This window comes from Zosterops lateralis (assembly GCF_965231275.1).
Source record: "Zosterops lateralis genome assembly, chromosome: 6".
Taxonomy (NCBI): Eukaryota; Metazoa; Chordata; class Aves; order Passeriformes; family Zosteropidae; genus Zosterops; species Zosterops lateralis.
The window spans coordinates 24,567,474-24,582,300 of record NC_139761.1 but is presented as its reverse complement, the minus strand read 5'-3'; the positions used below and the strand labels follow the sequence as shown (position 1 = coordinate 24,582,300).

The 14,827-nt window shown below is 51.0% G+C and overlaps 1 protein-coding gene across 1 annotated transcript; it reads right to left on the bottom strand.

Annotated features, from left to right (window-relative positions):
* Nucleotides 1-5,620: 5,620 nt before the first annotated feature.
* NKX2-1 (NK2 homeobox 1) lies at nucleotides 5,621-13,389 on the bottom strand (the record flags this gene model as incomplete). The annotated part of the gene is made up of 3 exons (XM_083862900.1): nucleotides 5,621-7,760; nucleotides 8,523-8,899; nucleotides 13,337-13,389. The coding sequence occupies 3 exons, from the start codon at nucleotides 13,387-13,389 to the stop codon at nucleotides 7,090-7,092; spliced, it is 1,101 nt and encodes a 366-aa protein (XP_083719026.1). The 3' UTR covers nucleotides 5,621-7,089.
* Between the last annotated feature and the right edge of the window lie 1,438 nt (nucleotides 13,390-14,827).

Below are 14,827 nucleotides of genomic sequence, written 5' to 3'. Positions count from 1 at the left end.
TAGCTATGGCAAGGCGCCATAGGCGGTCAACACCTTGTCGGGGCGTTTGGGAGCAGCGCTTGGACGAAAGTCAAAGGGGTTCCTGGCCCGACGTTTGCAGCCCTCCCGCCTGGGCATTGCCCCAGTGCCAAGGACGAGAGGGGCGGTGGGTGCGCACAGCTGGCTCTGCCCGACAGCACCTGCAGCCTGGCAGCGCAGGCACAGCCTGCCATAGTCGGCATTGAGAGGATTCGGAGGCAGACAATCGCTGCTCTCGACTGGCTGTAGCCCCCGGGAGAGGAACCCCGCTGGCTAGCAAAGCCTCCGGGGCTGTGTGAGAGCCTGTCCTCGGCACGCAAGAGCCCCTGCGGCCGGGGTGCAGAGCCCACTGGCAAAGGGCAGGATGGACCCCGTTCCCCTGGAAGGGAACCCGAGAGCTGAGCCCCGGCGGCAGCTGTCACCGTGCCGGGCATTCCTGGCCGGCGGCGGGGGCAGAGAGGACGGCGGCGGGCGGGGGCCCCGCTGGCTCCCCCCGGGGCTCGGAGGAAGCCGGCCCGGCTCAGGCCCTGCTGCTCCGCTCCCACCGGCGGGGCAGCCCCCGTGGGCCCAGGCGGAAATTTGCCTGAGGGTCTTCGCCATGTAAAATTAACAGCGGAGGGGAGACACAGGCCGGCGGGCAGTGATTCTTCAAAGTAAGAGTTCTCCTGCCCGCCTCTGCTCCCCAGGCTCCACAGTTACTGCTGAGCACATCGCTTCCTAGATACACCTATCAGATGTACACATCTATAGATATAATGTGTATATAGACGCACATGTGTAGAATAAGCGCTCCGCGTCCGCCATCCATATGGGTTTGTTTTTTCTCTCTGAAGTGAGCTAATGCAGATAGAGGTGCAGAGGACAAGCTCCGAGCACCCTATTTAGCAGCAACAACAACGCGTTTGTTAAGTAACGTCCAGTATAACAGCAAAAGCAGAGACTGAGTTAAAGATAATATTTTAACAGCTTCTCTGAGAAACAACAGCACCGAAAACAAAAAGTTCAACGAACAAATGCAGCGAGAGGAACTTCGAAAATAATGGTGTCCTAGAGTCACATTATTAGGTCAGTAAAAGGCTGAAATTATTCATCCACTTCAGTAACACCTTTGATACGAAGCAAAAGAGTCTGCTCCCCTTACGATCCCAGGTGTCTCTAAGTTTGTCGCCTTCTAGCACGTTGTTACTTGCCCAAATTTGCTTGATAGAGAAGGACTCCGGTGAACTCCACCAGAACAAATGGAAGTGACGATCTCATACTTTAGTTTTCTAAGCAATGCAGCTATCCTTTTAGTAAAAAACAAAAACCAAAAAAACCCACCCAAACAAATAAACAAACAAACAACCCCCAAAAGAACCAAAACCAAAAAACCAAAAGAAGCCAAAACCCAAACGCAATCACAAACCCAAGCAAACAAAGCCCCTTTTCCTCCCCCCAAACCCCGCAAACCAGCCCACCTCGTGTACATGCGCTTTATTCTTTCCCTGGACTCTTTAGGGAGCCCCTGTATTGGTGAAGCGCTACTCAGAATGATATGGGGAGTTCTCACTAAATCAATTCAATAAGTCATGTACGTTCACTAAAACCTGCCATGGTAATTCACTTGCTAAAGAAGCACAACCTACAAAGTTATTTAAAATTACTCTGAAAGTCCTGCTGTGTTTAGTGAATAGAAATATTTTTGAGAAAAGATTTGTCATCTCATTCAGATATAGTTGTTAGTATAAGGTATGGAGCCAGTAGAAACAGACTTAAGTATCTTGGTAAATATTTTTAGAACATACATTTTCAACCTTATTTCGTTTCTATATGCCAGCTCAGGACAGCAGATTTACACCGTCTTTCGGAAGTAATGCATTCGGCCCTTTGTAAATGTTTTTCCTTCTCAATCTGTGTCATGTTAAAACAAACAAACACACAAACAAACAAACAAAAATCCACAAAACCCCCCCAACAACAACAACCGCCCGATTTCCCTCTTCCCGCTCGCTCTAACAAGAACCTTTACATCGAAGATTAAATCTCATATTTTACGTTTTCGTCTATAGGTTTCCCAAGAATTTTTCTGTGTAGTAAGTTGTTTTAAGCTTCAAAACGAATTTCAGTTCGTTTTTACATCAATACATCTTACACACCATCTTATTTATAACGCTGAGCAGAAGCCTTTGAGAGAAAGACGGAGGATATAGAAAACTTTGACCTTACCTGCTCTCTAATGTACTTGCAGCCAGAAAAGGGGCGGGGGGCAGGGGGGAAACGTAATTTCATATTATTCACCATTTTGCCAGGGACAGTCGTCTCTACCTCATAGGAGCAGCCGCACTGGGTCAGATGTCTGTACACATTTGATATATATAAACATTAACTTAGAGTTTTGAGGGTTTTTTTCCCCCTGATGGGGATCATGAGAGGAACAGCGGGTCAGACAGAAAAAAAAAATTCTCAGCTTTTCTCCCGACATGGCTATGAAAGGACTTAAATTCTTCAGAAGTCACTGAGTCTTTAACTCTAGATCCCCTTTGTAAAGGCTAAAGGCAGCGGTCACGAAAAGTTGAACGGGGGCTGCCTTCCCGGCGAGGCCCCTTTACCTGCGCTGCGCTACCAAACTCCTAAAATACTTTTTTTCCGCTCCCCTCCCAGCCGTGGCAACTTCTCTCGGTATCATCTCAGAGCTGTCTCAGATTACATTGTTTGGGATCTGCACTTTCAACACCGGTTTAGGGCCCTGCGCTGCCTTTTGAGCCGGGATGCAGGCGATGTACTTTTAGATGAGCTCGTCATCCCCTGGCTCTCCCTCCGCAGATACAGACACCGCGCCCGCCCGCCCGCCCGCTGCTACCGGGGCACAGCAGAGCCCGGGTCAGGGCAAGCCCTGCGCCTCGGCTCCCCGTCCTCCCGAGCACCCCTTCGCTAGCAGACTGCTGTGAAACCAACAAAAAAGCCAATAACCCGTTTTGATACGAAGCAGCCCATACGAAGACGACTTTTGCTATTGTCGCTGTTGTGGATGTAGTAGGGATGTGGTTTTGTTAGGGGGTTGTTTGTTTGATTGGTTGGTTTTGGTTTTTGTTTTGTGTTTCATTTGGGGTTTCGTTTGGGGTTGTTTTGTTGTTGTTGAGTTTGGGTTGTTTTCTGGTTTTTTGTGGGTTTTGTTTTTTTCTTCTTATTATTTTTTTCCCTCAGCCTGCTGTGCCACTTCATGCACACTTCGTGGAACTTAAGAATGAACTCCTATTTACAGCAGGAAAAAATGCCCTCCGCAATACTCCTACACTTACAAGCAGTGCCAGGCAGTGGGGGAGTGGGAGGGAATAGTCATTCTTCACTAGATCCTTTTATCTCTCAAAATACGAGGTGCCCGTAGTCTGGCGTGTATAAAGCAGTTATATTGGGAAACGTGCATCTCTTCCATCATTTCAGATTTGAATCGTGCTGCCCCTCCCCTCTGCCATCCCATTATCCAAGTTCTGCATTGATTACCGGGAGACTGGAAATAAGCATATTGGAAGAAGCAGGAGTTTAGATGGAGGAACATATTTTAATTTCAATTTTAAAAAGCTATACAGTAACTAAGTTCTCATGAGTGTTCTCAAGGGAGACTGTAGACTAAACTGTATTTACACGCCTCCCTCCAAATATCTTCATCCTAATCAAGGCATAACTAGTTTACTAGAAAAATATGATAAAAGGCGGTATCACAATGTCATTAAAAATGCTATAAAATTTGTTAAAGAGCAGTTTGTTTGCATTTCTCCTGATTGATATGTAAATACAGTTTGAACTGTGTTTGCTCGGTCACTAGTGCTTAATAAAGAGATGAATTCACCTTTCTGTGGAACAAGTAAACAGACTTTAAACTAAGCCGACATCAGACAAAGTGGAAACGAGTTTATTTAATCGAAACTAAATCTAGTTTAAGAAAGATAAGTCAGTGTACATAATAATCCATTACAGTAATTACACCCACCACCAAATATGTGTTTATGAGGTTGTCGAGACACAATAAAATTACTTTATTTCCCCCTAAGCCTATAATGAAAAGTCACTGACTGAATCTCTATCAAACATGCTAACTTCAATATTCGGAGGCAGGGGCTGTAATATTTCTCGGCTACTCACTTTGAACGTTCCTGGGTTTGAAAGAACGTACATTGATTACGTATGAAGGGGAAATGTGGACTTAACCGGAGCATTTTCCCCTTGGTCTTGCTTATAAACTCCGGGAGAAACTAACGCTAATTAAAAAAAAAAAAAAAAAACAAACAAACAAAAAAAACACAACACCCCAACCTTAAAGTTAGCCCTGCTCCCCCTTCCTTCCCGGAAAGTGGCAGCTCTGCGCCGCGGACTAGGAATCCCCAACACTTTCTTCTTTTGGCAGAAATAACAGCACTAAACTCCAGCCATTCTGCCGCCCCCCCACCCATCCCCCTGCCATGCTTAACACGCTGCTATAGATCTGACATGAATATTCTGCGTAGAAAAAAGAACAAAAAAAAAAAAAAATCAATCTTTGGGTTAGTTAAGAATGTCGCTGTATAAGTCAGGACATAACCTAAAGAATGAAAGGTCTCGAAATTCCTGTTGACACACGTGATGTCCTCCAGTTAGAAATAAGGGGGAGGGGGTCAGAAAGAATCCGATACTTTTTTTTTTCTTCCGTGTACTTCCCTTTTTCGCCATCCAGACTAGCACTTGGTGTCCGACTAACACCGGCTATCTTGTATAAATAAAGAACTGGAGCTTTCGAAAGCTGCTACTTAAATTGGAGGTTGGGTTGTTTCCATCCAGGAAACCTGTTTTCTTTCACTTCAAAAATATGATTATTTCGTAACACCTCTGTAATTCAGAGGTGTTTCAATGACTGCGATCGCTTTCCATGGATTTGGAAAAAAAACGAAACCGAGCAGCAGATGTAAGGGAAAACACGCTACTAGGTCTTTCAGAGTGGGGATAATTCTTAATTTGTTACATTCACAAAAGGGATATTTGGGACCTGAAAAAAAATAGAGAATTACAGGGATTTCGGACTCATCAGATACTGGCCGTTTAGCTTCATATGCTTTATATATTTACAGCCAAGTTAGCATCCAACTCCCTCGCATCACCGCTAACATTTCCCTTCCCACTGGCCGCCCCTCTGTGCCTGAGCCCGGCGCGCACCTGTGCGCACCCACCCACGTGCGTGCGCGCACTTTCTCCTCATCTCCTTCTTTACAAACTTCCCAAATGGCTGCACAAAATAACCTCCAACAAACAAACCAACCAACCCTCCTTAGATAAACGGCACGAAAACCAGCACCCAAAGCAAGCAAGCGAAGCCCGTGTGTGTTTCCCCGAGCCGCGGCGTGCGGCTGCCCTCGGCCTGAGCACTGGGGTGGGGTGGGATGTGCAGGGGAACCTGCGGGGCCCTGTGCGGGCAGGTGGGCCTTGATATGAACAAAATTAAATATATGGATATGTAGAAAATTAAACACAGCCTAATAAAGAAAGTTAATTCAAACTACATGTTGTACACAATAAACTATCTTTTTATTTTGATTATAAATAAGGTGACTGTACTTCCCTTAAAATACAAGTACAAAGGAAAACCTGGTAGAAATTATCTTTTTTTTTTTTTTTTTTTTTTTTTTTTTTTTTTTTCTTACAAGGTATTTAAACTGGACACTTTAAATCGGACTCACGTTCTATATTGACAGCAGGTTCTTCGTAATTTTATTTTTTTCTAATGGAGTTAGACTTTTGCCTTCTTTCTCCTCCGTGCCTTTGGCATTTGAATTTCTAGTCCCGGAATCCTTTGCTTTCTCTAACAAGAAGTCGCTGAGGTGCCCCCCGCCCCCACCCTCGTCCCCCCCAAAAAAATCGAGCTAATGAATTTGAACTCAATTCCTTCGCTCTCGAGTTCGTGAATCCCACGCGTTTGCTCGTCCTGTTTGCACCCTGAGGACTGATCCTGTATCCCGTTAACCCTCTGGCACAGCTCCCCTTTGGGGACAGGGAGGGGCAGGGGCCTTCCGGGCTCTGGCAACATCCCGGCTTGTTTTTCCACCAAGAAGAAAAAAAAAAAAAGGAGGGGGGGAGGAAAGGGAAGAAAAAGGAGAGAGATGCAAGGAAAGGAGCGTCGGGAAAGTAAACCAAAGGGGAAAATAAAAAAGAATATTCGTAATGTGTATAATTTATTAGAAGCTTCTTAGGAACTATACTTAAGCCAAATATCTACATAAGTTACAACAGGAAAAGGCGGCGTACGCAAATAACAAACTGCCAGAGGATTTACGACGGGGTGATCAGTGTCCATAAAAAAGGTGGGGGTTGGTTTGGTTGATTGTATTTTTTTTCCTTTTCTTTTTACAACAAAATATACAGGCTACTAAAAACTATGGGTTTAGTCCAACTTTTGACAGCATTATACAGCTACAGGTTCACATCAAATGTAAGGAGGAAAATAAAAGCCAAGCCTTTGATGACTCCTCGTCTCCGTCCGCTGGCCCTGGCGGCGGGCTGGGAGAGACCGGGGAGGGGGAAGCTGCTTCTTGTGTCTGGGTGACGCGAATGCGTTTTTTTGGGGGGAAAACCACCCCATCCCCCAAAATCTCTGTATTTACATGCAAGTCCTAGACGCTGGCAAAGTGTACATCTGATATCCAAGTCTTCAGACCATGCCTAAAGATGGTCCCCTTTCTGCAGAGTGCTCCATGATTATTAGTCTGAATATTTTTATACACCTCATAGGACAACTTTGGGGAAGAAAAAACATAAAGACCCAAAACCATCAACAGTGACAATAAAATAAAACAAAAAAAGTGTCTCTCTTAGAGGTCTGCAGAGACCACTCAGTAAAACGGGGGAAAGAGAAAAGAGCATTAAAAAAAAAAAAAAATTAAAAAAAAAAAAAAAAAAAAAAAAGGAAACAAAAAAAAAGAAAAAAAAAGCACACAGTAGTTTGGAGAGGACAGAAATTTGTGTAACTGGGAAAATCTGTTGGGTTGGTTTTTTTTTTTTGTTTTTTTTTTTTTTTTTTTTTTTTTTTCTTTTTGCCTTTTTTTTTTTTTTTTTCTTTGTTTAATCCTTTTACCAGGTCCTACCGTATAGCAAGGTGGAGCAAGACATGGCAGTGCCATAGTCAGAAGTAGAAGAGTTTAGGTGAGACAAACTGGAGACTTGGCTCTGCAGAGAGGAAGGGCTGGCCGAGTGCTGTCCCATGTCTGGAGACTGCCCCGCACTGTTTGTCTGGTGGCTCTGATGCTGTCCGAGGCTGTTGCCATTGGTAGCCACTGTGATCGTTGTAGCTGCCTGCTGCTGATGGCTCTGGATCGCTGCTGTGGGTGTGTTGGAGCCTGCTTGGCAGGGTTTGCCATCCTTCACAAGCACTGGCACGGCCACCCTTCTGGGAGACTGCTGCTGCTGGCAGGAGCCGTTCTCCTGTTGCATCTGCTGCTGCGCAGCCTTGTCTTTGGCCTGCCGTTTCATCTTGTAGCGGTGATTCTGGAACCAGATTTTGACCTGAGTCGGGGTGAGATGTATCATGCTGGCTAAATGTTCCCTCTCCGGGGCGGAGAGGTATTTTTGTTGCTTGAAACGTCTCTCCAGCTCGTAAACCTGGGCCTGCGAAAAAAGGACCCTCCGTTTCCTCCGCGGCGTGCTCTGGAGCGGGGCCATGCTCTTGCTCACGTCTCCCAGGGAGCCGAGGCTGCCCATGCCTCCCATGTTCATGCCCGAGGACGGCGCCATGAAGCGGGAGACTGCAAGGGAGAAGGCGGCACGTTTTAGGCGGCTCGGCTTGGCCCGGCCCGGCCCGGCCCGGCCCGTTCCGAGCGGGGCCCCGCGCTCCGGCCGCCCCCGCCGCCGCCTGCCCCAGCGGAGCTCCGCAGCCCCCCGGCAGCCCAGCCCCGGCCGCGGCCTCGGGCCACCCGCGCTCCTAATAACGGCGTCCCTGGGGCGAGCGGTGGCCCCTTCTCGCCCGGCCCAGCCCCGGTGAATAAGGGCGACCGTTCGCCCCCCGTCCTGCCCGTGGGGGACAGCCGAGACAGTGCCTAAGGTGACAGCCGCGGCGGCCGCGGACAGCGGCTCCGCCAGCGCCGGCTGAAGAGACTCTCCCGCTCCCCCGCCGCTTCTCGGGACGCGGCCCCGGCGCCTCCGGCTTTCCCCCTCTCCCGCCCGGTGCCGGGGGGCGCGCAGGCGGACGGGCACCGCCGGCTCCCCTCGGGCCCCCGGGCCGCGCCGCTCCCGCCCCGCTGGACGGCGAGAGCCGAGCTCCCGCTCCCCGCCGCAGCGGGGCTTCCGACCCCCTTGCCCCGCAAAAGCTGCCGCGGGAGGCTGACATGCGACCAGCCAGGGTGGAAGAGCCGGGCGCGATCCTCGGGCAGGAGGAGGAATTTGGGAGTTTAGGGCGCGTCTGGATTTGAGACCGACTTTTGCCCTGTGGCGGACCCCCCGTGCCTTCTGCCCGCGGTGCGAGTTGCGCGCCAAGCCCCCTTCGGCCACCCAGCCTCGGGCTGACTTACTTGAGGAAAAGCGAGGATCCGGGTTGGTGCCGTACCATCCTGTCGCCGAAGCGCTGTTCCTCATGGTGTCCTGGTAAGGCGGCAGCTCGCTCATGTTGCCCAGGTTCCCATTGCAATAGCCCCCCATAGTAGCATGGGAGAGCTGGGGGACCCCTGCCGCTGTCATATGGTAGGCGGCAGTCACTGTTCCGTTGTGGCCCATGGGGTGTTGCTGCATGGCCGGCTGAGAAACCTGAGACTGTCTGTAGGCTGACAGGGGAGCCCCCAAGTTACTGGCCTCCATGCCCACTTTCTTGTAGCTTTCCTCCAAAGGACTCAAGATGTCAGACACTGAGAAAGGAGTCGTATGCTTTGGGCTCATCGACATGATTCGGCGGCTGGGGAAAAAAAAAAAAAAAAAAAAAAAAAAAAAGGAAGGGGAGGCAAATCTTTTTTTTTTTTTTTTTTTTTTTTTTTTTTTTTTTTTTTTTTTGCCAAATATTCTGGTGTTGCCTTAACGCCGATCTTGTTGGATGTACACGTAACCGAGTGGACGAAGTCCGCCTTAATTGGATTGAGTGGAGGCTCAGGGCTGCCTTTCGTTTGTTTTAGCCAGACGCCAGGTTTTAGGCTGCCACCAGAGGCGGGGCATAGGCACTAAAGCAACAAGACAATAGAAGCCTACATCTTGCCCAAGATAATTAGCTTACATGCTGATGACAAGGTAAACACCTTTAAGTTTTACTTGTCAGAATTTTTTTTTATGTCTTTAGGAAAAAAAAAAAAAAAGAGACAGAGAAGACGAGAGAGAGAAGAAAAAAAAAAAAAAAAGACCCCGTGAACATACTCTTTTTTTTTTTTTTTTTTTTTTTTTTTTTTTTGAATCTCGGGGGTGGCAATATCGTGGACGGGAAACGGGAGGCAAAGCAAAAGACCACCATTTGACTGGGTGAAAGGATTTAAAAACAGCTCCCGGGTGGCGAGGCTGTCAGCTCAGCCTTTGTGAGAGCTGGGGAAACGGGCTGGACTGCCAGTAAGGCAAAGGACAGAACCTGCCTCTTCCCCCACTAAGTTTGGTCCGGGAGGAGCCCCGCCGCCGGGAGGACAACTCTCCGGAGGGCAGATCTTTCTCTCCGGGCCACAGCTCCCTGTGCCCCGCACTCCCCGCACTGGCTCCTCAGATGCCCCAGCCAGCTGGGGCTGAACGAGCGCTTGGGGTTTTGCATCTCCGGAACACTCTCTCTGCCTCCTAAGACACTCAGTGCAAGGATCGTTTCTATCCCTAAACCTAGAAATTCCTTTCAACTAGCTTTTTTTTTTTTTTTTTTTTTTTTAAATCTCAGAGAGGGATAGAAGACCAAGTTTGCAAAATTAATCAGTAATTTAATTGCCTGGGGCGAGAGACCGATGAAAAATAGGTTAGCGCAAAATGTCGCTCGTTATTCTCAAAGGCAAAGACTCTCACAGTCTCTCGTGGTCCCTCTGAAGCTGAAGCTGCTTTCTAAGGTTATTTATACAGCACGCGAGCTGGATGGAGAAGACCTCTCCGGTCATCTGCTACACGACCTTGCCAATGAATTGCCTGTAGTTTCCAATAAACCGCAATTTCTGGCACTTTCGGATCTGTTCTCGGATCCGGTGTGAAAACAAAAGCGATCCATTCACAGGCACACGCACACGTACAGGCAGCCAGTAGCTAATGTCACTCGGGTCTTTGAAGAAATCTCCCAACGCCTAGTGTCTCCAAAGCTTATATTTCGGGGTGATCCAGGCGGAGGAGAGAAACCTCCCCCGAGTGTTTCACACCCCGGCCTACGGCCCTGGCAACCACAATTTAATACAGCGATTACCTGAATATTAAGAAAATTACAGCGAAGGTACAGTTAACCCTGGGACTTTGAAGTGTCAAGTAACTATTTAGTAATTGCACTTGTAAATATGTTTGTGCTCGGCTGGTTCGTGCTTAAAAATGCAAAAGTGCACTTGCTACCCGGGAATAACTAAATATCTTTGTCTAAAGTGGCAGCATAAATAGCCGGTCGCTTTGTGGCTGTGCTTGATATTAGTACATAAGGATCATTTTGCTTCAATTGGGAGGCTCTCATTCACTAGGCAAGAAACCGTTTAGGAGAAAGTAGGTTCCCGTATGAGAGTTAACATCCTTCAAGTGTAAGCCTCAGTCTTGATTACACTTTAGAGCTCTGCAAGAGGTGAGCTTTTCCACACAAATATAATCGGGGGAACTTTCCTTCAATCAGGCCTCCAGCTCTCTTACATCATCTCAGCTGCTTCTTTCGGCACTGGCTCCCTCAAGGCTGAATACCCCGAAGTGGGCTGGTTGTGAGTCTGCTGGGTCACCAAAGGCGGAGAAGGGCGACTTTGGGCTAGAAAGGTGTTTGGGGTTTACCTCTTTTTTCCCCCCCTTTTTTCTTCTAAAATCTTTCAATCTTGTCTTTCCAGATCTCTGGAACATTTCTTCACCCCCTCTCTGGACCCTCACCCGCCCCATTTTTTCCCCTTTCTGAGCGTATTTTTGACTATGGTCTTTGGTTTTGTTCCTACACAGACAGAGACTCGATCTTGCCTTAGTGGTTTGATCGTTTGGGGTTTGTGGTTGGTTTTTTCACTCCGAATTTCTCAGACACTGCATCCCCATGCCTCTTTCATAAGCCTTTAAAAGAAGGGTGTGGATGGAAGGAAGGAAAAAAAAAAAAAATACTGCAGATCTACCAAAATGACGGCTTGGTCGACTTGAATCAGAGACGAAAGGCGGCAAATGACCGCGCAATTTTTGGGGCAGGAGCAGCGACTCCGTTCCCATCACGGAGTGCTCGGTGGGGCAGCTGTGCAGGCCCAGCAGCGGCTCCGGTGGTGGGAGCGGGGAGGGAGCGGGGACGGAGCGGGGAGGGAGCGGGTCTCTGGACACCCGGGCGGGAGAGACCCCCGGCCGCCCCGCGCCGGCCCCGAGCGCCGCCCGAGCGACTCTTTGGCCGCCGCCTGCGCCTGCCAGGGCTTATTTATCCTCTCACTCGAATGAGCGCAGGTTAAATCGCACCCGAAACATTGCTGGGCTAGGTTATCCCGAGCGGGCCGGGCCTTGGCTCTGCGCGGGGTCTGGTAGAGGGAAGATAATGGGGGAGGGCTTTGTTCACCTTTGCTGGGAAGGGGGTGAAAGTCTCCTGTGCGGGTCTGACCGCTGAGTTAGGATTACACCAGCGCTGTACAGGTACAGCTACGCCCAGCTGCTTTTCTGCGCGGCTACATGGGATGGACGCGGTGTAAAGGAAACAGGTCAAGCCTGGCATCTGCTTTCCCGCCCCAAATGAGCTGTAACGGGGCAAGTCTCACCATGGACAAGGGGCGAGAAAACTTCTTCGCTGGCGCCGTGTCCCTTCACTCTTCCTTTTCTTTCAAACCCTCTACCGGAGTTTCGTCTGGCAGAGATGGCAGCTCCCAGCTTCCGGGGAGAGTGGCCATCCCCACAGAACCCTGCCTAGGCTGCCTTTAGCCAGATATTCCTTTACCTGCTGATGCTGCTTAGTAAAACACTCGAGTTAAAAAGAAATGCTAAGGAGGAGAGCGAGGAAGATGAGATGCGTTCTGCCTGGTGGAAGCATTTTCATGAGAAAGGCACGGTTTTCACCCCGTGTTTGCAGAAATGCGGCTACACGGACGTCCCTTCAATAGCTTCTGACCCCACACAATCCTTTTGATAACACTCGAGAGGTGGAAGAATGGGAGACTTTGTCAATCAAATGGTGCCAATCCCAATGGAAACGGTGCCACCAAGACCGCAGAGCGTTTCCTCATCAACTGGATTGCGGGGGCTGGGAACTCAAGGATCAGCTTTTGAAAGTGCGCACAGGGCTCTCCAAAGACAACAATGTCTTTTTTATACGAGCTGCTGTGCCTCCCCAAGGGGAATTAAATATGTTCGGCCAGACAGAGCTCGGAGGGCTCGGAGGGCAGAGGGTAAGGGTCCCACGCAAACCGCACGCAAATTCTTTCTCAACAAGGACGCTTTCTAGGTGTAACTTTTTGATAGGAAGCCATGAGGTGCTCCGTGCTCCCTCTGGGTCAGTTCACGGGTGCAGCACGTCTGGCTGCACCCCCTGGCCAGCGCTCCCAGCGCCCAGGAGGCGGCCCTGCCCCTGCCCTGCCCTACAGCCCTACAGCCCGCCCTGCCGCGGGAGCAGCTGCTCCCGGAGAGCTCCGAGTTAGAGGGGGCAAGAGCAGATATGTGACAGAGCTCTTTCCTCGCTTCTGGTCATCACTCTAAGTCTGAGACATTCATAGAGAGATGTAAATGACCACCTGGAAAAATGGCACCACCGAGTCAGCTTGGCGCAATTCTCCCCTCTCCACCCACCCTGAGCGAGCTGGTAGAAACTTCATCTGATTGCTTGTGCATGTCGGTGTAACGCACCCTCTGTTTCCCCACGCTCCCCAGAATGGAAGATGTGCCCAGCACATCTACGTCGGGAGTGGAGGTTTCCCTAGTGATGGTGTAGGGCGGACTCGTGTCTCTGCCGGCCGCGGGCAGGGCGCAGAGAGCCGCTCCCCGCCTGGAAAGCACATGCTTGGGCGTGTAAGGAGACAGGAGTCCTCCCAGAGACGCGCCCTGCCAGCGCTACCCAGGCACGGAGCGCTCCGGGTGGGTGTGCGGGGAAACGCCTGTTGTGGCTCATGGGGACAATTCCTCGCCGTCGGAAAGACCCCCAGCCCTGGCTAAAAGTGGGAGAAACCCCTCAATACACCGGTCAAAACCTCTCCCCCTGGCGTGGGAACCTAAGGCAACCAGCGAGACCACCAAAGGCTAAAGTGAAAATCCTCACCCCTCCGCAGAGCACGCACAGTTGCTCCTCCAGCTGCCCAGGGCGTGGAGCATCTCGCAGCTGGGGGTTCTCGGGGCCCCTTCGCCACCGGTCCCTGGCGGCCCCACTCGCAAAGCGTCGCCTCCGCTCGGCTCTTTTCCCTCCTTCCCCAGTTGCTGGAGGACGGCTGAGCCCTCCTGCCCTAGTCCTCGACACCCTCCCCGTCCTTTCCCTGGCCGGGCCGCTCCCGGCCCTGCAGGCTGGGGTGGGGCCAGGTACGGGGTACCGGGGCAGGGCTCCCGGGGCGGAGGGGCCGCGGTGCCAGCGCGGGGGCGGCGGCGCCCCGGGGCCCGCCTCGGCCCGCCGGACACACCGCGCCCCTTGGCGGCTCCCGCCCTGGGGACCCGGGGAAAGGGCTCTTTGTAGGCGTGGATGCCCCGCTGGTCTGCGGTGGCTGGCAGCAGCAGCGCTCACCCCGATGTGTGAACTGCTGTCTGACCGCCTCGTCCGATATTATCAGCACTTAAATAAGCCCACCACATCGGGCTTTCTTAGGGTCAGTAGACTGTCACTGCCGCAACAGTGTCAGTACACGCGTACAAGACTTATTGTTGCCCTGAAGCGTTTTTTGATACACCCAAGACAGAGGTAATGCGGAGGATTACTTGAAGGTGGTTGTTGAGGCAATTTGCAAAAAGTTAGCCTATAGAGATAGTTTAAAAATTAAAATGTTTTATTTAGATATATAATGCTTTTAATCGGTGTATACCTACAAACAGAATCCCGCCGGGACCTATCTATTTGTCTGCTTTTGGGTATAGCGCTCAGTATATTACATTAGCTATCTCAGGAGTTGTGCGCTTTTGTGTGTGTTCCCAGACATGCCTACACACACATCCAACGTGGGGGTGCATACCTCCGGCAGTGGCTATGCATGAGTATATATTTACGCACACATTCACAGTCCTCAACCCTGTCGTCTCTTAAGTGTTTCAAAAAGGAACTCAGCTTTTAAGTGGGTCACCTTGCCGCCCTCCCTTCCCCTTCCCTCGCCCAGGCCTGCGGCCCCGCCGGCGCCGGGAGAAGGGGCTCTGGGCTCCCGGCTGGGGCTGTACGCGGGGGCAATGGACACAGATGTGCCTGCGGGTGCAGAGAGGAGGGGCGGGCCGGGGGTCGCTCCCGGCTGTTTGGTTCACCGCGGATCTTTTCTGTTTCAGCGGCTGGCGGCGCGGGGGCTCGTTGCTCACAGCCCCCTGGTTTGGTCCCGAAGCCCCCTCCCCGTGCGGGGATCGCCCCGCCGAGGCCTCGGGGGCCTGGGGCCGGCCCTGTGCGCTGGGCTGGGGCAGGGGCTCCGCGCCCTCCCGGCGCCCTCGGGGCTGCGCGGACGGCGCTCAGGGCCCGGCCCGCTCTCCGCGCCCGCCGCCAGTACGCGCTGCTGGACAGACGACCTTTCCCCCTCGACCTTACCCTGGGGGTAACCAAAGCTCCCTTTTATTTTCTGTGTCACTTCGG